Source organism: Ochlerotatus camptorhynchus, unplaced genomic scaffold (assembly GCF_037179485.1).
Source record: "Ochlerotatus camptorhynchus isolate MF236.1 unplaced genomic scaffold, CSIRO-AGI_Acam_v1.1 ptg000423l, whole genome shotgun sequence".
Classification (NCBI taxonomy): domain Eukaryota; kingdom Metazoa; phylum Arthropoda; class Insecta; order Diptera; family Culicidae; genus Ochlerotatus; species Ochlerotatus camptorhynchus.
This window is the reverse complement of record NW_027040909.1, coordinates 2753487-2774992: the sequence shown is the minus strand read 5'-3', so window position 1 is coordinate 2774992 and position 21506 is coordinate 2753487. Positions and strand designations below refer to the sequence as shown.

At 37.8% G+C, this 21506-nt stretch overlaps 1 protein-coding gene across 1 annotated transcript; it reads left to right on the top strand.

Moving 5' to 3' along the window:
• Window positions 1–6538: 6538 nt before the first annotated feature.
• On the top strand, window positions 6539–7845 carry LOC135711149 (integumentary mucin C.1-like; the record flags this gene model as incomplete). The annotated part of the gene is given in 3 exon segments (XM_065233890.1): window positions 6539–6633; window positions 6635–7703; window positions 7747–7845. Coding segments are annotated over 3 exon segments (1263 nt in total), but the record flags the coding sequence as incomplete, so codon positions are not given.
• Window positions 7846–21506: the final 13661 nt, after the last annotated feature.

Below are 21506 nucleotides of genomic sequence, written 5' to 3'. Positions count from 1 at the left end.
AAAATATTTCTTTATTTGTTACATGTTCCATTTTCGGTTTTCACAAAGTGTATCCCCAAATATAAATCAAAGACATAGTCCTACGTCAAAAATGTTTGCCCTCTGCGACTTGACCCATCCGAACCTAATTCGTTAGTTGAGTCAAGGTGGTGGCCTAATTTTGACTGTAATAGCATTTAATTACAACTCTTGCAACACATAGGTACAATTTGGTTCAGGAAATTTGATGAACATATTTTTTTATTGCATTAGGGTAAGTGTATCAGATGTTGGCCCTCATGATCCTCTTATTGGCCATATCTTAAATTGAAATTTTTATCATTCTTTACTAAATTTATTTCGATGCAAAATTAGAACATAATTTTTGCCATATTGCTACGCAACTGAAACCATGAAAACTTATTTAAATATTTAGTGGGGAAGTAGGGCCAAAAACTGATGTCCGCTCTAAAAGTGACACAAATAGACATGTACTTTGAATCCATCAACGCCGATAAATACTGACCCACATTAATTTATTCTCAATAAAAAAGTAGCACATCTTCGTGACACCATTTCACCATTTTTATGTATCTGGAGTAGACACACGGACAGCCAATCATCGATTCGTCCCGCAAAAGGTCAATTTGCGGGTCATTATTGGTCTGGCATGGCTTGTGGCTTTGACAGGTATGGCTTACAAATTACCCAACAAACCACTCGCTGACCAGGTAGTAAATGGCTCCAATTACTGTTAGTGATGTTGAATGTGTGCAAATGGTACTATAACGGTACCGTATCAGGTCACCGCCTTCCAAAAGGTTGTAACCCACGGGGAATCGTTGCGCAATGTTAGTCACCGTGCAGCGGTGCAACGTCCGAATGGATTCCCTTTGCTTGTCAAAACAAGTCGTTTAACGCGCGAGGGACAATTATTTGCCGTCGGTTTGCTGTGGTTCGACCAGATACAAGCAGGAGGTAACTCCATTTCAACTTGTATGAACTTCTCGTTTTGCGGTTTGTGCTCGTCGAGATTCCCTCCTTTGCTGGCTCTTGTGTCACCAGATAGGCGGTACTGTGGACTCTGCAGCATCCTACAGTAGCTTTAATTATGCGTCTCGTTTGAAAACCAATTCCTACCTGTAATTATTCTATGCTCGAGTGCGGTACAAGCGTCAAACGGAGCACTCCAATTAAATTAGCATAATTTCGATACCTCTTTGCAAACCAGCGGTTTCCTTCTACCTTAGCTAAATGCTAATTATCGCCTTGGTTGATGCGAGAAAATTGCAATTTCGGCACTGTCTTCCTAATATGTTTATTCCACGTTAGCTCAGCAGTCAGCATTTTGAATTCAGGGTTGGACCCATAATCTGCCACTCAGTCATATCATATCAAACGACAAGGGTTTTTTTTTTAATTTAACTCATAAATATCCCAAAACCTCGGTGATCTCTGACAGGGGGCAAAGCGATCCATTCAAATCCAATTAACCTACCGTGTCAGCAAGGAATCACTCTCCATTTTCCGACCGAAAGCTGCCATTCGCCTCACCCCCTGCTGTTCGCCCGGTGGAAACAGTGTATACTCGATTTCCTTCATCTCGTGTTGGTAGGAAACAGCTGCCGCCAGTTAAGTTAGTAGCTGTTTTCGCCCTCGTGGCCAAACAATCGAACATATACATTCCTGAGATGAATGTTTAATAATACGTCGAGTGTATAGTCGATTCTCAACGGTCAATTTTGGGATCCCCCGCGCCCGCGCGCGCGCATTTTGACCGCTTCAGAATTTGCTTGACGGTCAATGTCTACCCGCCGTTAGTGGAGGCCGCTTAAAATAAACACATTGATGCGCATTTTTCTCTGTACTTTTATTATTCTTACCATTTCTACCTTTGCTGAGTTGTTGCTAGATAGAGGTGGAAGAAAGATATATTGTTTTAATATGACGTGAAGGCGACGTATTCCTTAGTAGGTGCGTACTTTACTTTGAGTGACAAAGAAGATTATTGAAATGTTTAATGATTCTTAATTTTGGTTTTATTTTTCAACATGAATTTATCCACCTATGATGGGATGTAACCGATGTTACAAACATGCTTGGCATACACAGTTGTACACACCAGCATTTGTTAATAACTTTTCACTCAGTTGTTGAAATTTGTTTGTCTTTAAAGTAATTGATAGATTAGTATCATAGTTTACTATAAATATGCAAAGAGTAGGTAAATCGTAACATTTGAATCAACGCCAATGATTTTTTACACTTAAAGTTCGAGATGTGCAGCGAGCATTTCTCACTTCATTTTTACAACGCACAAACAAATATAGTTTATTACTAGAATTAAAGTATACTTTTTTTTTACGTATCTATAACAAGCTTAAACTCTATTCTATCTACTGCTTCAGAAATAACTATGTTACGTCAACTGTGTGTGAAGTTATTAGCAAATGAGCAGTTCGTGATCAAAACTGTGTATGCCAAGCATGGTTACAAACTTAAACAACAGCAAAAAGACTGAAAAGAATTTGATCAAATTCTAAAAATCTGGTAACCTGCCGTATGCGTGATAATGTTTGCAATGTCAAAATTAAAAAAGCTTCTCAAAAATATCGTTTCTAGTTTTTTTATTTATTTAAAGGGGGGATGTTTCTCAGAGTCTTAAACTATGTTAATTATCGATCGAGTTTCCACTTGCTGCAATTACGGTCTCCACACGCTTCCGGAATACACGGCAGGTTCTAATAATGTAGTCTGGATCAATTTCTCTCCAGGAACGGGACAATGTTTGTCTGAGGCTTGCTGTACTCGGGTGGCGTTTAGAACAGGCCTTGGCCTTCATGACGCGCCATATTGAGTAATCCAGCGGATTAAGATCGGGGCTGGATGGCGGCCATATATCCTTCGCCCAGAACGGAAGATGTTCCTGCAACCACTTCTGAGTGCGGTTCGAGGTATGGCACGGAGCCCCATCTTGTTGAAATTTCCACCAATCCAAACACCATAACGCTAACAGGATGCTTGGTCAGATACACGTTCTTGTGCTCGTTGGCCACGTCTTTTACCGAAAGAGAACTAATATACCGGTCGGCTCTGGAATTTGATAAGGGATCGACGGTAAATATGCTCTCGTCGGTGAAAAGGATTACCGGATTTTTTCGCTTAAGGAAGTTCAAGATTTTCTTGCATCGTTCGACTCGTAGCTCCCGGATGCGGTTGGTAATCATGTGAGTTTTTTTCCGTGCCCTCGACTTCGCCCCGCAATCTTCCTTTACGATCTTCCGTGCCGTAAAGTCACTGATCCCGTGTTCCTTTGCCATTTTCCTTATTGAACGCACTGGATTCACCCGAATCTTCCTTTTGATAGCAGCGATAACCCTCGGAATCCGAGCTGACCTCGGACGACCTGTGGCCACCTTCGCGGATAGTTGTCCTTTCTTTTCTCGGTCTAAAAACCCTTTTGACGGTCCACCGGGACACTCCCACAGCGATTGAAATGTCTTTTTGCGATATTTGCGCGTGGGACAAGTCATGAATACGCTTCCACCTCGTCATGGAGCAACTGTCAAACTAAGTAACTCAAATGATTATTGTATACACAGCCTACTACGGTATGAGCTATAGGTTACGTGCATTCAAAGAAAACCAAGGCATTGTATGCACAGGTGAAACGGGAACCTTATTTGTACGATGGTGCAAACATTATCACGCATACGGTATGATCAGATCTAATTAAGTTTTATGAGACGACTGACCTTAAATGTTTAACTCTCAATAATAATAAATAACACTTGAATTTCTATTTTGAACTTTTACTTTCCTTTACTTCTTCAATATCTTCTTTATCCTCGCCAGTATTTGATGTTCTTCTTCTGGTTGTACGAAAAAAGGTTAAAAAATAAATGGTTGAATGACAAAAGGTCGAAGGTCAAAATGCCCAAGGACAAAAGTTCCAAGGACAAAAGTTTCAAGGATTAAAGTTCCAAGGACAAAAGTTCCAAGGACAAAAGGTCGGATTGACAAAAGGTCGAATAGACAAATGGCCGAATGGACAAAAGGTCTAAATGAACACACGGTCGAATTCAATTTAACGGGACAAAAGGTCGAATGAAAAAAAGGTTGAATTAAATTTAATGGGACAAAAGGTGGAAATGAAAATAAGGTCAAAATGGAATAAAAGTAGAAATGAAGTAAACGTCGAAAAATGAAAAAAAAATCGTATTAATAAAACGAAGAATGGACAAAAAGTCGAATGAAATAAGAAGAGACAAATATTCGAATGCTCAAAAGGTTGAAATAAACAAAAGATCCAAGGAAAAAAGGTCGAATGAACAAAATGTCGAAGAGTTAAATGGTCTACATGGACAAACGGTCGAATGGATAAAAAGTGGAATTCAATTTAATGACACAAAAGGTCGAAATGGAAAAAAAGGTCGAATGGAAAAAAAGTCGAATGGACAAAAGGTTGAAGGAACAAAAGGTCAAATAAACAAACGGTCGAATGGACAAAAGGTCAAATTGATAACACAATCGAATTAAATTTAGTGGGACAAAAGGTCGAATGGATAAAAGGTCAAATTAAATTTAATGGGTCACAATGGTAAAAGAGTTAAAATGAAGTAAAGGTCGAAAAATGAAAAAAAAACATCGAATTATTAAAACGTAGAATGAACAAAATGTCCAATGAAACTAAAAGGGACAAAATTTGAATGCTTAAGGTAATACTCTAAGGAAGCCTTAGCGTGAAACTTTAAAGGCACAAATGTCAGCTTCCACAAAACATACAAATTTGAAATTGCTACTCCTTGTTTGCTGTGCTACTACAAACAGAGAGTAGCAATTTCAAATTTGTATGTTTTGTGGAAGCTGATATTTGTGCCTTTGAAGTTTCACGCTAAGGTTTCCTTAGAGTATCACCTCAAAGGGTTGAAATGAACAAAAGGTCCAAAGACAAAAGGACAAATGGACACAATGTTAAAGAGTTAAATGGTTTGATTGGACAAACGATCGAATGGTTAAAATGTGGAATTAAATTTAATGAGACAAAAGGTAGAACTGGAAAAATGTCGAATGGAGAAAAGGTCAAAATGGAAAAAAAGGTCGAATGGACAAAAGGTAGAATGGACAAAAGGTCAAAGGGACAAAAGGCCGAATATAAAAATGGTCGAATGGACAAAAATTAGGAATGAAACACGGTCAAATTAAATTTAATGGGACGAAAGGTCGAATGGATAACAGGTAGAATTGAATTTAAAGAGACGATAAGAGAGTAATGGACTCATGGAAATAGCTGAAAATGGAAACAACTATGAAGTTATGAAATCGGGTTGTTAATGGATTACTCAAAACAGCAAAAGAACTTCTTCTTCTTCTTTTTCGCGTTTCAAGCTTATTGCTTATCGTATATTAGCTTATTGTGTGCTCTCAACTTGGTGTTCTAGATGCACTTCCACAGTTAATTAATTGAGAGCTGTCGATACCTGCTACCGGGAATCTAACCCAGCAACTTGTAGCTGCACCTTTACCGACTAAGCTAAGGGAGGCCCAACAGCAAAAGAAGGTAATCTTCAATTCATCTTCAGCAAATATAGCCTCAGCCTTATCTTCAGCAAACATAGCCTCAACACGGAGCGCTGCACCTTTGTAATCGCCATCTGACTCGTGCCCCAGCTTGGAGGTGGAATTAAATAACAACAACGATGACTCAGGGTGGCGTCTACTTGGTACACTGAAACCTCCGTTTACGAAGTCCTTTTTTACGTCCCTCTTTTTACGAAGTAAATCCCAAATAAGGAGTTTTTTTTAGTGATTTTGGGAAACTGGGATATATTGCGAAAAACCCCAAAATATGGGTATTTTTGGAATCAGGGTGACGTGTAGAGACCGGAAATCGATGTCTGACGCCATTTTGAAATCCAAGATGGCAGCTTCCGGTAAAATAATAACTTCGAAATTCTGTCAAATACCCCACAATATGGGTATTTTTGGAATCGGAGTGACGTGTAGGGACCGGAAATCAATGTCTGACGCCACCTTGAAATCCAAGATGGCGGTTTCCAGTTACGTAAAAACTTGGAAATTCTGTCATATACCCCACAAAATGGGTATTTTTGGAATCAGGGTGACGTGTAGGGATCGGAAATCAATATCTGACGCCATTTTCAAATCCAATGGCAACAACAACAACAACAACAACAACAACAACAACAACAACAACAACAACAACAACAACAACAACAACAACAACAACAACAACAACAACAACAACAACAACAACAACAACAACAACAACAACAACAACAACAACAACAACAACAACAACAACAACAACAACAACAACAACAACAACAACAACAACAACAACAACAACAACAACAACAACAACAACAACAACAACAACAACAACAACAACAACAACAACAACAACAACAACAACAACAACAACAACAACAACAACAACAACAACAACAACAACAACAACAACAACAACAACAACAACAACAACAACAACAACAACAACAACAACAACAACAACAACAACAACAACAACAACAACAACAACAACAACAACAACAACAACAACAACAACAACAACAACAACAACAACAACAACAACAACAACAACAACAACAACAACAACAACAACAACAACAACAACAACAACAACAACAACAACAACAACAACAACAACAACAACAACAACAACAACAACAACAACAACAACAACAACAACAACAACAACAACAACAACAACAACAACAACAACAACAACAACAACAACAACAACAACAACAACAACAACAACAACAACAACAACAACAACAACAACAACAACAACAACAACAACAACAACAACAACAACAACAACAACAACAACAACAACAACAACAACAACAACAACAACAACAACAACAACAACAACAACAACAACAACAACAACAACAACAACAACAACAACAACAACAACAACAACAACAACAACAACAACAACAACAACAACAACAACAACAACAACAACAACAACAACAACAACAACAACAACAACAACAACAACAACAACAACAACAACAACAACAACAACAACAACAACAACAACAACAACAACAACAACAACAACAACAACAACAACAACAACAACAACAACAACAACAACAACAACAACAACAACAACAACAACAACAACAACAACAACAACAACAACAACAACAACAACAACAACAACAACAACAACAACAACAACAACAACAACAACAACAACAACAACAACAACAACAACAACAACAACAACAACAACAACAACAACAACAACAACAACAACAACAACAACAACAACAACAACAACAACAACAACAACAACAACAACAACAACAACAACAACAACAACAACAACAACAACAACAACAACAACAACAACAACAACAACAACAACAACAACAACAACAACAACAACAACAACAACAACAACAACAACAACAACAACAACAACAACAACAACAACAACAACAACAACAACAACAACAACAACAACAACAACAACAACAACAACAACAACAACAACAACAACAACAACAACAACAACAACAACAACAACAACAACAACAACAACAACAACAACAACAACAACAACAACAACAACAACAACAACAACAACAACAACAACAACAACAACAACAACAACAACAACAACAACAACAACAACAACAACAACAACAACAACAACAACAACAACAACAACAACAACAACAACAACAACAACAACAACAACAACAACAACAACAACAACAACAACAACAACAACAACAACAACAACAACAACAACAACAACAACAACAACATATCTACCGATTATCGAAACAACAACACTAACCGTAATAGTTTCCACAGCAGTGTTAGTCAGAATAGAAACAACCTACTGCCCCACCTGATCGAGAGCTTCTTGCGGCAGCAAAAGATCGGTTTTCCAGGCCACCGCATGCTAACTATCGACCCACAATGCAATTCCAACGAAGGGAAATCTTAAACCTCTACCCGGCGTGCGATGTATACCCACGTGCCAGTGCACTTACATAACGGGATGGCTGCAATCTGCATCATGCGAGGCGTGTGTATGCAGGAATTTGTGTTTTGTACGAAATTTAAGCACCTCTGGGAGGAAGACAATGATCCGGCAGACCTCGATACTATCCAAGACTTGACAACTTCTCTACATCAAGGAGACCATGACGAACCGGATGCGGCTGGTAATGAATCCATAGTTTTTTTTTTAAATAGTATTATCGAATCTGATGATCTTCCAAAAATTTTCTCAGAAACACATTTTACTGAAAATCTTCCAAAAATTTTCTCAGAAACACATTTTACTGAAATTCTGGTTTATTGTCATAATTTCAATCGCATGAAGAGCACATCAAAAATGAATGAAATTTATAGAAATATATTGAGCTCTTATTTCTTGGTTATAATGGGAACTGATGATTCCATTAAAAGTGAGGAAATTTTTGGCAGTGATTATAATTTTTTCTGAGATGACCGCGATTTAGTTTAAACTCAAAGAATGTCAGGTGGTCGAGTTCTTATCGCAATCTCATCAAAATTTAATTCGGAAGTCATTGTGTCATTGAAATCTAAAGAATTTGAGCATGTGTGGGTGAAAACAAATATAGCTGGTGAAAGTCATATCTTCGCCACATTGTACTTTCCACCAGATTATGCTTGTAAGACTTTTTATGAAATAATTTTCCAAATAGCCAAAAAATAGCATCTCAATTTTCTCCTGAATTATGGCGATTTCAATCAACGGAATGCTGATTTCATAGCTGACTGAAAATTATTCATGCATTATCCAAAACGCTGCTCAAAGATATCACTGGAATAATTCTCAAGCAATAATTCATCCATTTGAAGTTTATTATAAGAAAGACAATAAACTTGAAAATGTTAGCTTCATTATCATATCAGAAGTAATGACTCACGATACAGTTGCAGTTCAGTTGTTCATCTCAAAAATGATAGATTTTATTAAACAATCGATAGATTTTTCTAAAATTACTTTTATGTCAGATGGGGCAGCATCACAATACAAAAATAAAAAAAAACTTTGCTAGTCTGTGTAGATTTCAGTCAAAGCATGGATTAGAAGCAGAATGGCATTTTTTTGCAACGTCTCATGGAAAAGGTCCCTGTGATGCCATTGGTGGCACTCTCAAGCGAATGGCAAAGAGAGCTAGTCTTGCTCGAGATTATGGAAACACCATAACAACTCCACGAGAATTATATAACTGGGCAGTTGAACAAACAGATAAAATATCACAAAACTACGTTTCGAGTACATATCCACTGAACAGTACATCGAAATGTCAGAAGAACTCGAAGAACTATATAACAGCACAAAGACAATATCTGGCACACAGAAATTCCACAGTTTTGTGCTTATAACTGGTGGCAAAATAGCGGCAAAAAAGTATTCTAATTCAGAAGATGAACCAAAAATATTTAACTTGATTAGAAAAAGGAAAAAAAAAATAGCATGTATGAAAGTAGGTTTAAAACATTGAAAATATATAAATAAATGATATATGAAATTTTTTGTCTTTTTTCTCTCACATATTATCAAATATTGCATCAGTAGTAGACAACAGAATAAGGGAATGATATTTTTTTTGACAAGGTCTACATGTCCAAATAGTGTTATTGAACTCTGAGAGGATGCTGCCGAGGATGCTGCCAATTCCAAATACGATTTGGCGAGAAATGCATCATGAGCCCTTTTCATATGAAATTCTTGATTAATCAAAGTGAACTTAAGTGTTGATAAGACAAAATTTAATCGCAAATTGAGCTTCATTGAACTGGTTTAGTTTTGTTTGAAAATGGCAAATAAAAAAAAAATCAGTTCAGACATGAAAAAGTTTTTGTAAAAAAAACTTTTCTAGTCTAGTCTAGTCTAGACTAGAAAAGTTTTTCTTACAAAAACTTTTTCATGTCTTAACTGATTTTTTTTTCAGACATGAAAAAGTTTTTGTAAGAAAAACTTCTTTTCCTTAAAAGTGTCCATCTTGCGATGCATGGAAGGTTGGTAGTAAACGTAATTAGCTATCTTGAAGCAAAGTTTCATCCAAATCAAACACGGCCATTTTTTTTAAATCGACTTTAAATTTTAAAAATCGACTTTTTTAGTGTAGGTCTCAAATAAAATTTTTGCCAGTATTTTTTTCGATAACTTGGGCAATTTCCTAAAAGTCATCCATACAACACATTTTTGTAGGAGTTGTCATTTTTCCATAATATTTTTTTGAAAAAAAATCGGCAGAAAAAGTTTGGCCCTTCTCAAATGTTAGTCTAGATAAATTTTGGAAAAACGTAGTATGCAAAGTGGCATATTTAGTCAAGGTCCACACATCCAGAAAGTTTCATCGAAATCTGAGAGGGTGCTGCCAGCTCCTAATACGATTTGGCGCGAAATGCGTCTAGGTCTCTTCCGTGAACAATATTGCTTCGCAACGCATTGACTCAGTTTATTTATTATCAAGACTTAATTTTTATGTACCTTCTCGTCAATTGCGTAATCGACATTTGTGGTAGATCGTCATCGCACTAACTACGCGAAATATGGACCGATAAATCGGATGATGTCTATTTATAATCTACACTGTGAAATGATAGACCTTAATATGTCGCCCCTAAAACTGAAAAAAAAAATATTTCCAAACACTGCAAAATCATAGACTACGTTCTTAATTGACGAATAAATAAATATAATCAAATTCAATTCCCCTTAATTGGGAATTATTTAATAAGGGAAATCCCCAAAGGCTTGGTAGCCATCATGCATTTGTAGTCGAAATTCGTATCTGTCATGGATACAAACAATAGTGAAGTGGAATTAAATGGAAAATAACCTTTTTGCTGTTTTGAGTATTCGATTCCATAACTTCATTATGATTACTACCATGGGGGTTTCCTTATAGGTGCTTAGATTTTCCTTCTTTATTTAAATCTGGGGTTATTAGTTGTAGATTAATTTTTATACCATGATCTTAACATGTTTACCTAGGGGATGAGTGCTTAAGAGGGATAGATTTTGATAAGTCTTTGAATTCCAACATTAATTCAGTGAAATTAACTGGAATAATCAAGATTTTGATCGATAAGCAGTAACAGGTTCAGCGATAAGAATTCAGATATCTTTATCATGATGATATAATGTTCGATGCATGCATAAAAACATGGTATTACCATATTTAAATGTAGACCCAAACTGATGTAATAGTTTTCCAATCAAAAAACTGTTGCGTACCAGTTAAGGGGTAAATATACTTTGTTTGGACACCTTTTTTTTGTGTGTGCTAATACTAATTTAGAAAAATAAAAGTCAATTAGAATACTTCCGACATCACTGCGACGTAACCACATCATTTTCCGCTTCCACTACAGCCAAATGTCGACTGGTGAAGGAAAGCAAACGAAAAAAGAACCAAAGCATGCAAACCGGTTATAAAGTAATTGTGGATCGTTCTTAAAACAAAAGGAAAATCTTTCTCCCAAGTGAGAGGGATGAACCGCCTTGTCTCACAAATATTTTTAGCACCCTACCATAATCAGACTGCTGCTGCCGGCGGCGGCGGTTTCCACCGTATTAATGTGTATCTGTCTGACGTGTGAAACGTGTTTTTCAACTTGCCGTCTACTGCTTTCGTTCGACCATCGTTCGTTTCCTCGCGCACCGTCCGGATTTTCATAGAATTTTCCCCCATCATGCAATGTACGAACATTTCAGCGCAATCCACTGGTGAAATGGCATTTTTATTTATCTTTTATATTGTAGGCATTTGTGTTGATACGAATTTTTACTTGAATGACGAGAATTCAAGCATACCTGTACAACGACGTGGGAGTATGCGTAAATTAAGAGAGACTTTAATAATAATTTCTTAAGTGATGCTAATTTTGTGCATGATTCAGCATCAGAAATGAACTATACATAATTGATGGGTTTTAATGGTCTAAAGAAAATGGTTTAAAAATATCTCGGAATAACGCCAGTCCATTGTTTTGCTTCGTTTTTAATTTTAGTAGGACATCAGCGTAAAGCTATAATAACGCATCAGTGTTGACAGACGCACGACTTGCGGCAATGTGGCAAAGTGTCGCTTCGCAGACGACCTGGCCAATCAATCCGTGGTCCGTGGCTGTGACAGTCGGTGGACGTAAAGCAGCCAACCGGCCAGTGAGTGAATTTGGCATGTTTATTTTCGATCATCTGGCCACGTGCGTCGTTAGTTGGTGGGTGGGGGGAGGCGTGTTGTGGTTGGAGAACTTGTTTGTTGTATTTGGAAGATAATGAGCAGAAGCATTTCTAGACGTGACGCATGGCCACGGTTAATTAGGAATTGATGGTGTGCAGTGTTTTGTTGTTAGAGCTTCCTGATTTCGCACTTGGATAACTTTCATCATGCAGTCAGAAGGAATCTACGTCTCATTTGTGGATCAATGTCGGAAGACATTTCCACTTGAGGGATCTTTGGGCTAATCAATGAACTATCAATATAACATATCTGAATGATGCATTGTTATCATTTATGTACTTCCAGTAATCGTAATATATTCTGCAAAACGATAACATAGCGAAATAGTTATCAAAGTTTTCAATCACTTATTTAAGTAAATAACTGAAAATAATATCTTGAAAATTCATAAATTTTGTATTACAACAGCAATCTTCAATCATCAACCCTTGAATGAACCATTAAGTCAAGGCTATGTTTCACTTAGATGACGCTGTTGCATTGGTAGTAAGTAATGAAAATCCCCATAAAGACATTTGGAAAAGTGAAAATAATACGCTTTTGATGCATATTCATGTCAAAAAAAGATGACGATATCCTAAAGAAATCATTCACGGACTTTGACGTTATCCTGGAAATGATTGTTTAACAAGCTACAATTAAATAAAAATGTTTTTTTTTTTCCATACATTTTGAACCGCTTTACTACCAATCTTCAGAGAGTAAAACAATTTTAATATGATAGAGAAAATTTCCTCTCACGAACTCATCATCTCAACATGCCATGTATTTTAATAATACTCGGTTTGTGATTTCCCTCTCACAGATTTCAAAATTGAGTACTACTGCAAAACATGTCCCTCTGAGGGAAGCACAAGCAATTGGGGAAAGTTGGGAAACAAATTCTGATGAAGTCAGGAGAAAATTCAGGAAGGACATCAAAAATAGCATCCGGAGTAAATCAAAATATTTAGCTCTACCAGAAGGCCAGGTTGACGTCTGATTGAACGTGAAGTTTTTTTCCGAGTTTTTTTTTCCTATAATCATCTACTGATCTGGTCAAAACCAGGCCCAGGATGCGATTTATACATCCTCAGTGAGTTCACTAAGACAGACAAAGTCCTGCCAGAGTTGTATCTCATTCTATTTAGTTCTACGTGCCTCTTATTTGCCGCTGACAAGCTGTACCGAATCCAAGTAAAAGCCACATGGGCCCCAACGTCCCATGATTCGTTTCATCGTTGAGTCGCAGCGCTGAACCTGACTATTGGTCATGAAAAGGCTTGCCAGTGCACCTCAAAAACCGACTACATCCGAACATCTTTTATCTAAAACCAAGAGAAGACATTCCGTCCCTGCTCTATCACAAACCGGACTACTACATGTTGGTCTTCGTCAAGCGAACCGTCTTCAATTTGGACTTCTACATCAACGCATTCCAAGCTGCATTTAGGTTCGATTGGCTAAACTTGGTGAGTTCGTTCCTTTTTGACCATTTCTATCTTTTCAAACCAGTAACGTTGCTAGATCACCTTCTCTTGGTTCATTACTGGTATAATAACTATCACTGTGTCCTACTTACCTTACCAATCAGGCTAAGGCTTTGTTGTCCTCTGCGTCGTCTCCACTCACCTCGATCCATGGCCACACGTCACCAGTCTCGTAGTCTGCGAAGGGTCTCCAGATTGCCTTCTACTTGGTCGATCCACATAGCACGCTACGCGTCTCTTCTTCATCTTCCTTTTGGGTACGTTTTTTCACTGGGTTGTCGTCCGGAATTCTTACGACGTGCCCAGCCCACCGTAGTCGCCCAATTTTTGCAATGTGGACGATGGATGGTTCTCCCAGCAGCTGGTTCAATTCGTGATTCATTCGCCTCCTCCACGCTCCGTCATCCATCTGCACTCCACCGTAGATGGTACGCAACACCTTCCATTCGAAAACACCGCGTTGGTCCTCCGCGAGCATAGTCCAGGTCTCGTTGCCGTAGAGGGTCACCGGTCTAATCAGCGTCTTGTAGATAGTTAACTTCGTGCGGCGGCGAATTTTATTCGATCGGAGCGTCCTCCAGAGTCTAACGTAGGAGTAGTTAGGTCACCGGGCCCTAGTCCTGCCAATTTCAAGCTAGGGGAACAAGATTATCCAGTAATCAAAGGAACACATTTTAGTCCTTGTCACTTTTTATGCCTTGTTAATAGTGACAAGACACGGATAGTGACCACTTCGGTTATGAATTTTTATATTGTGTATTTCAAATAAAAAAATCAGTGGTGTTGAGTAATTGGCACTGATGAAGTCTGCAAGTAGTAGACGAAATACGCGTATCTTTTAAAAAATAAGCAATTAATTGAAAAGGAAATAAACCAACACACTCAAAGCTCTTCACAAAAATATTATTTATGTTTATAGAGTATGTATAATATTTTTCCCTTTTACTTCCCCTCTTCTCTTTTCGAAATGCGAGTAATGGCGCTATGGTCATGATTCATAAAATGCTAGCACAAAAATTAATGCCTATGTCCCAACCGTCAGCAGAAAATAGAGCATCAATTAACCTTTCTATATTGCTAAGATGCCACCAACGACCAGCCAATCATATTCTTGCCCAAAACTGAACGTCCGGTACGAGATGTCCACGTTTCATCCATTTATTTAATTCTGAAGCATCGTGTTTAAATCTTCAATTTAAACTGGCCCGATGTTTTCTGAATCAATCAGACTAGACAAATTATGGAGGTAAATCAATCATTATACAGAATTTACATACAATTTCAAGAACTGTAACGTTGGATTAAATTAGGTTTAGCTCTACCAGAAGTTTATAATTCATCATTTGTAATGATCAAAAATTAAGCTTATTAAGGGAGACAGGAGGCACCTGTTGGTGGGTTAAAAATCGATTTTTTTTTCATTTTCAGCATCCTTATACTTTCAAGAATATTGTATCAAAATGCCATTTCGATGCAGAATGAATGTAAGTCACTGTTAGTTTTGTGTTAAACGCACTTAAATATAGCTCTAATATATAAACGCGATTTTCTTGAAACCACATTTTTTTACCTTACGTGGCAGGGATCTCGAACCCTTTTCGATCAATTTTGCTGATTGTACTGACTTCTGTAAAAATTGATTATCAAAAAAAGGATTGTTCGGATATTCCAACTTTTCGATTTGTTACGTGCATTTGAGAATATTTTTTTGTTGCAAACTCGGCCATTTTAGTAATTTTGCGAATTTAAAAAAAAAATCTTATGTTAGGTTTTTGATATTTTGATGTCGAACTAAAAAACACAAATTATGTCTTTTCTCCAATGTTTCAGTGCCGACAACGCCGTCACACAAGCGACAAAAACATCACCTGCATCTGTTTGGCTGCAGGGCGGGTGTTCAATAAAAAAATGAGAATGTGTCGTCAGTGCCGTCCAGCGCTCTTGTGAGAGCATCGCGACTAAGTACGGCTGACCAGGGCCCTTTCTCCAATATTCACTGACGTTTTAAATACTGAATTCTTTGAAAACAATTTTTATTTTACTAGCTATATGATTGCAAAAATTCTCATTTTTTATTGAACACCCGTTAAATAAAGCGACTATCATGGTGTTCTAGTGTTGTATGTCCAGTACTGTATGTTTTATGGTTTAAATTTCCTGATAATATAAGTGATAGTTCTTCATCAACGTGAGAATTAGGAGGAACGGTATGATCGCAGATTTTTTTTAAAAATTAAGATTCATCCACGCAAGTCACCAGCACCATTTGATAAAGCATGTTTTTGCTTAACCTCAATCGTAAATCCATATAATTCTAAGAGGGATTCTAGAAATGAATCTCCATTATGATGATTCCAAGAGGGATTGCCGAATATCACTACCCATCACCAACCAATCAATCTCAAAAGGTGTTCGGCTAATCACCAACCAAGAACCTCAAGTGCAATTCTGTAGAAAATCAAATGGAGTTCTAGAGTATCCCAAGTGTCATTCGCAATTAAACAGGAACTTCAAATAACTTCAAGGAAGATTCTTAAGAATCCCAATAGAAATTCAACAGAAATTTTAAAAATACCGCCATTCCATAGCAAAACGATGAAGTGGTTTTCAGATTTTCGTAAAAATTGTAGTTTTGTTCTTTATCGCAAAATATTAGACCTGTATTTTTTTTGTCAGTAGGGTGACCATTTTCATTTAAGGGTGGTCAAAAAAATCGGTTTTCTTCGATTTTTTGACGTAGGAGTACGTCTGTGATTTCTATATGGCGGTACACTTTGCGAAAACTGAAAATGCAACGTGTAACAAAATTATGAAAGATTTTAAACGTTAATTACTCAGCTGCCCCTGGACCAATTTCAATAATTTTATCACCAATCAATCAGATATATATCTATGCATCTGTTAAATTGCAGACTTTATCATTTTACAAAATGTCACTATTGAAAATTGCACGAATGCACCACTGTTGCTTTTATCATAAAAATTATCCCCGATTGCCTGTGAAAAGCGATTTCCCTAGCACAGATGTTAAGGTTGAATTCCATCCGGTCCCACCAAACGGTGTTCAATCACCACTCACTGAGTGGTGGTGTTCTCCAGTACACAACGAAACCCGAGCAGGAACGAATATCTCGATACCTTAAATTGGTATGGATGAGCCTGACATAAGAGGTAAAATACCAAAAAATAATACCAATAAAATGTTTCTACAATACCATTCCAATACCAAATAATGATAATGTAATACCAAAACAATACCACCCAGGTATTTTTTTGGTATCAAAATATCAATTTTTGGTATTCACAAAGAATTTTGCATGTAATTTTTTGGTATTATTCTTTGGTATTTTACCTCTTATGTCATGCTGGTCAAAACCAAATTTTGGTATCGGATCAGAATTAGGTATTCATTAGTTATTTTCTCCTGCCCGGGAAGGCTCCCCGTAAGCAGCTAGCCACCAAGGCTGGCCTCAACCGCTGATCGGGTTCAGTTTCAATCACCGTGTGTGGTGGTGTCCGGTCATCGGTATCAGCTGCAGCAGCAGCAGTGCTTTCGGCGCTTGGCGTTGAACATTATTCTCCAGTACACAACGAAAGGCTTCCTATAAGCATTGAGCTACTGCCTACATGAGCATCCATAGAAGGAGGAAGAAGCCGCACCGCTATTGATTGGAATCAGTAGCTCTTCGTGGGTCGCTGTGGGCCATCTATGCCAAGCACGTCACCCTCATTCCAAACAACATACAGCTCACCAGCCTCATCTGTGTTTAACACCCTAATAGCTCAGCATTACTCAACCATCATGACAAAACGGTCCATTTCAGGACCACCATACATTTGTAAAATAGTATATTTTTAATATTTGTCAAATTCATCAATCGGATGTCAGTTCCCATATCAAGATAGAGTTGGCGTTAGGGCGGAACAGCTTTTGTAAACAATGACTTCTTCGATGATGTCTTGAAAGTCAAGGCTCGCCCACGCAAATCAACATCACCATCAGGTAGGGTGAGACTTTCCCTACCTGAAGGTAATGTTGGTTTGCGTTGGCGTGCCTTGAATTCCTAAAAATCATCGAGAGAAGTCATTGTTTACAAAATCTGTTACACCTAATTCCAGCTCTATCTAGATATGTTTAAATCTAACATACCATACTTTAAGGCAACATTGGGCTTGTGATTTCAAAAATCAAAGTCGGCCGCTGCATGAAGGTGGTCTGATTTTGATCCAGAGATGATGGATTTTAATTCTTAATACGCCAATCGATAGGATTTTTTCTATGAATCTGTTAAAATTAAGACTTTATCATTTTTCAAAATGTCACCATTGAAAATTGTACGGATGTGCAATTGTTGCTATACTCCAGACGAAACTAGAACCGCACTACCGTTCATACTGGCGACAAAGCTCTGATGAGACAACGAAACCTTACCCCCAAGCTCCTTCCCCTGATCCTATCCTTCGACAATGTACCTCTCTAACCTCGAGTCAGCCGCGAGTATTCGGCCCAACTCCTACTAGACATAGAATTAAGTGAATTTTGTTACAAACAAAGAACAATGAACTATCGGCTCCGTAGAGCTAACGCGATTGAGCCTTCCAAATAAACGAACTAGTTAAAAAAACTGTTGCTATGATAATTAAAATTATCACTGATTGCCTGCGAAAAGCGATTTCTCTAACACAGATTTCAAAGTTGAATTCCATCTGGTTTCACCAAACGGTGTTTATTCAATCACCGCGTGGTGAGTGGTGGTGTTCTCTAGTACACAACGAAAGGCTGGCTACAAGCAGCAAGCTGAAGCCCACATGAGCATCCATAGAAGGAAGAAGAAGCCGCACCGCTATTGATCAGAATCAGTAGCTCTTCGTGAGTTGCTGTGTGCCATCTATGTCAAGTGCGCCATACTAAAGAGTATAAACAGAGAGAACCTCGGTCAAATTCTTATTCCTACACAAAACACAAGCTCCTCCTGCTGCAGTTATCAAATAAGATTTATTATACCACGTAGGCCTACGTTACCATTGCGGACAATCTAAAAAAGCAGTCAGATATCAAAATATTAAATGAAAGATAGTTAAAAATATTTTTGAGGAAAAATAAAATTATATAAAAAATTGTGACTTTGCATTGAAATACACTGATTGTTTTGTTGATCATATCACATGTACCTAACCAGTTTGGTGACATGACAGTTGTATACCTGCTGATTTATAGTAATTAAGATATAAGTCGTGGATAAAAGATGAATTCTTCCAGTTGGTGTTCAGTACTTGACACTGATGAAGTCTGCTTATCTGTCAAAAGGTAAGCAATTATGATGGAATTAAATGGAATAATCAACACCACTTCTTCCTGATTAAAAACCAAGAATAATATTCACCGTGTTCTTAGACGAGGGAAATTTTTCCTCCGTTTTCTTTATTAGTAGAATTTATGGACAAGACTTGCTGATTATCCACACTACTATTTATTTCAATGACGATACACGAAGCATTAGGATCATGGTGCAGCTCATAAACTTGCTCCATCCCCAAATTTTCGTTAGATGGAATTAAAGAGTAACCAATAGTAGCTATTTCAGCCTCTATCGGTTCGTTATTATCTTGGGCTTCAGTATGTTCCATTCCAACCAGTTTTTCATGGCTAGATCGTTCATCTTTTCATTGTTCCACACCAGTATTATCACGAATATTGAAATTGATCAATCTTGTCTTGTTTTTCTATCACATTGAGGAGCCCCTGAGCAGGAGCAAAATCATTGCCTCGGAATAAATTTTTGTCAACGGGAAAATACCAGTAGCACAGAATCCACTCAATGCATTTTTCACTGTCGCAGCTGCTACAAAATCTTCTTGCACCATACTTGCTATGTTTTGAACGTTCACAGCCTTTCCCGGGTTTTGCTTCATAAAGTTGTCGATTGCTTGAGAACAATACTTCTTCAATGGACCCATCTCTGCAATGTCCAACGGCCGTAGCCTATGCAAAGTGGTGGTATTAACATAATTTTGACATGATTCTCACTTGCCCGCTCCAGATATTTTTGGTATGGCTTGTGTGGCCATTCTGGATCAATAATTTCGGACGTTCATGAGAAGGTTTTACGTGCCACATGAAGTGATCAAACCATAATGAACTGGTGTATGAGTTTCTCCATCCACTTGGATGACACAGAAGCAGAGAGTTTTCTGAAGCACCAACTTTGAGGTTATCGTTGATTCTGGCTTGCGAAAACACAAAAGCAGGAGGTATGAAGGTGCCTGAACCGGACATAGCCATAAATACTGTCGTGTTTGTACCTCTCTCACCTGATGAATTTGCAGCAACCTGATGCTGACCTCTTTTGACAAACACATTCCAGGACTTATTTTGAACCTTTAAAAAAGTCTAACTCAAGTACCACAAGCACAGAAGCAATCACAGTAGCCGTATTGTAGTGAAACCTGTTTCATCAACATTCCAAATTTGCCCAGGAAATAATTGCATTCGGTGTACATCCTTCGAAGGAGTTGATAGAAAGAGTTTACAGCCTCCTTATTGAATCCTTTTATCAGAGCTAGCGATGTATTTTCTGCCTTCCGCAGAGTGAGCTCCTGATGTCTTGCTAGAAATGATCGAAGCCAATCTGCTCCAGCTTACCTATGCGCCCGTTTGAACAGGTGTTTGATTTTAAGTTTATGTGCCGGCTGAACTGCTAGTCCTCTAATATCCTTGTGTGTAAGTCCAAATCTGGAATTCACCACCCTGATGATGTGTTTCACTAGATCTTCTTCTTGTTTTGTAGTGGAAACTGTCTTGAAGTTGCCCATCGGGCATAGCTCCAGTCGGCCATTTTCTGCTTGCTTATCCAAATATCGAAGCAAGGTTCTCTTAGGAACGCAGTAAAGTTTTGCAGAAGCAGTGATTCATACGCCAAATTTGACGGCATTTATAACGACTAGATTGCCATCTAGTTTTCCGCACATATTTTCTTACTATTATTATATTTTATTCTAATTCTGGAAAAAGAACTCGAATCAAATTTCACAACAAAAACACAGCGGCCATTTTCTTGATGAATTAAAAAAAAATTGGTTTTCTAGAATTTCTAGGTTCTGTAGATTATTTTGATGGTTACAGGTTTTTTTAAAGGAGTGTTTGTGGGTTTTGCAAGTGGCCTAAGATCCATAAATTAGATTAATGGGCTCAAATGTTCATAATTAGCCAGCATACAGTAATGATTCCTATATATGGATCCTGGAGACAACGAAACGGTCCTCCGGAAGATTCGTAACATCCGTAAAATTGGTCAATCCACGAAACTGATCCTAGAGTTCCACAGTTTTTTTTTTTTTTTTTTGAAAACGTTAGGAACTGTGATATATGAAAGATCTTGGGTTCATGACATAAACACGGACCCGGATGGCCATGGGAGCATGCTCAGGAAGATTCGAAACATCTTTAAAAGTGGTCAATCCATGAAACTGATCCTAGAGCTCCGCGGTTTTTTTTTTCTAAAACACTTGGAACTGTGATATAAGAAACATTTTGGGGTCGTGACATAAACATGGTCCCAGATGGCTATGGGGCCGTCCTCTGGAAAATCCAAAACATCCGTAAAAGTAGTCCATTCATGAAACTGATCCTATAGCTCCGCGATTTTTTCGAAAATACGTGGAACTGTGATATAAGAAATAATTTTGAGTCGTGACATAAAAATGGGCCCGGATGGCCATGGGATCATCCTCCGAAAGATCCGGAACATCCTTA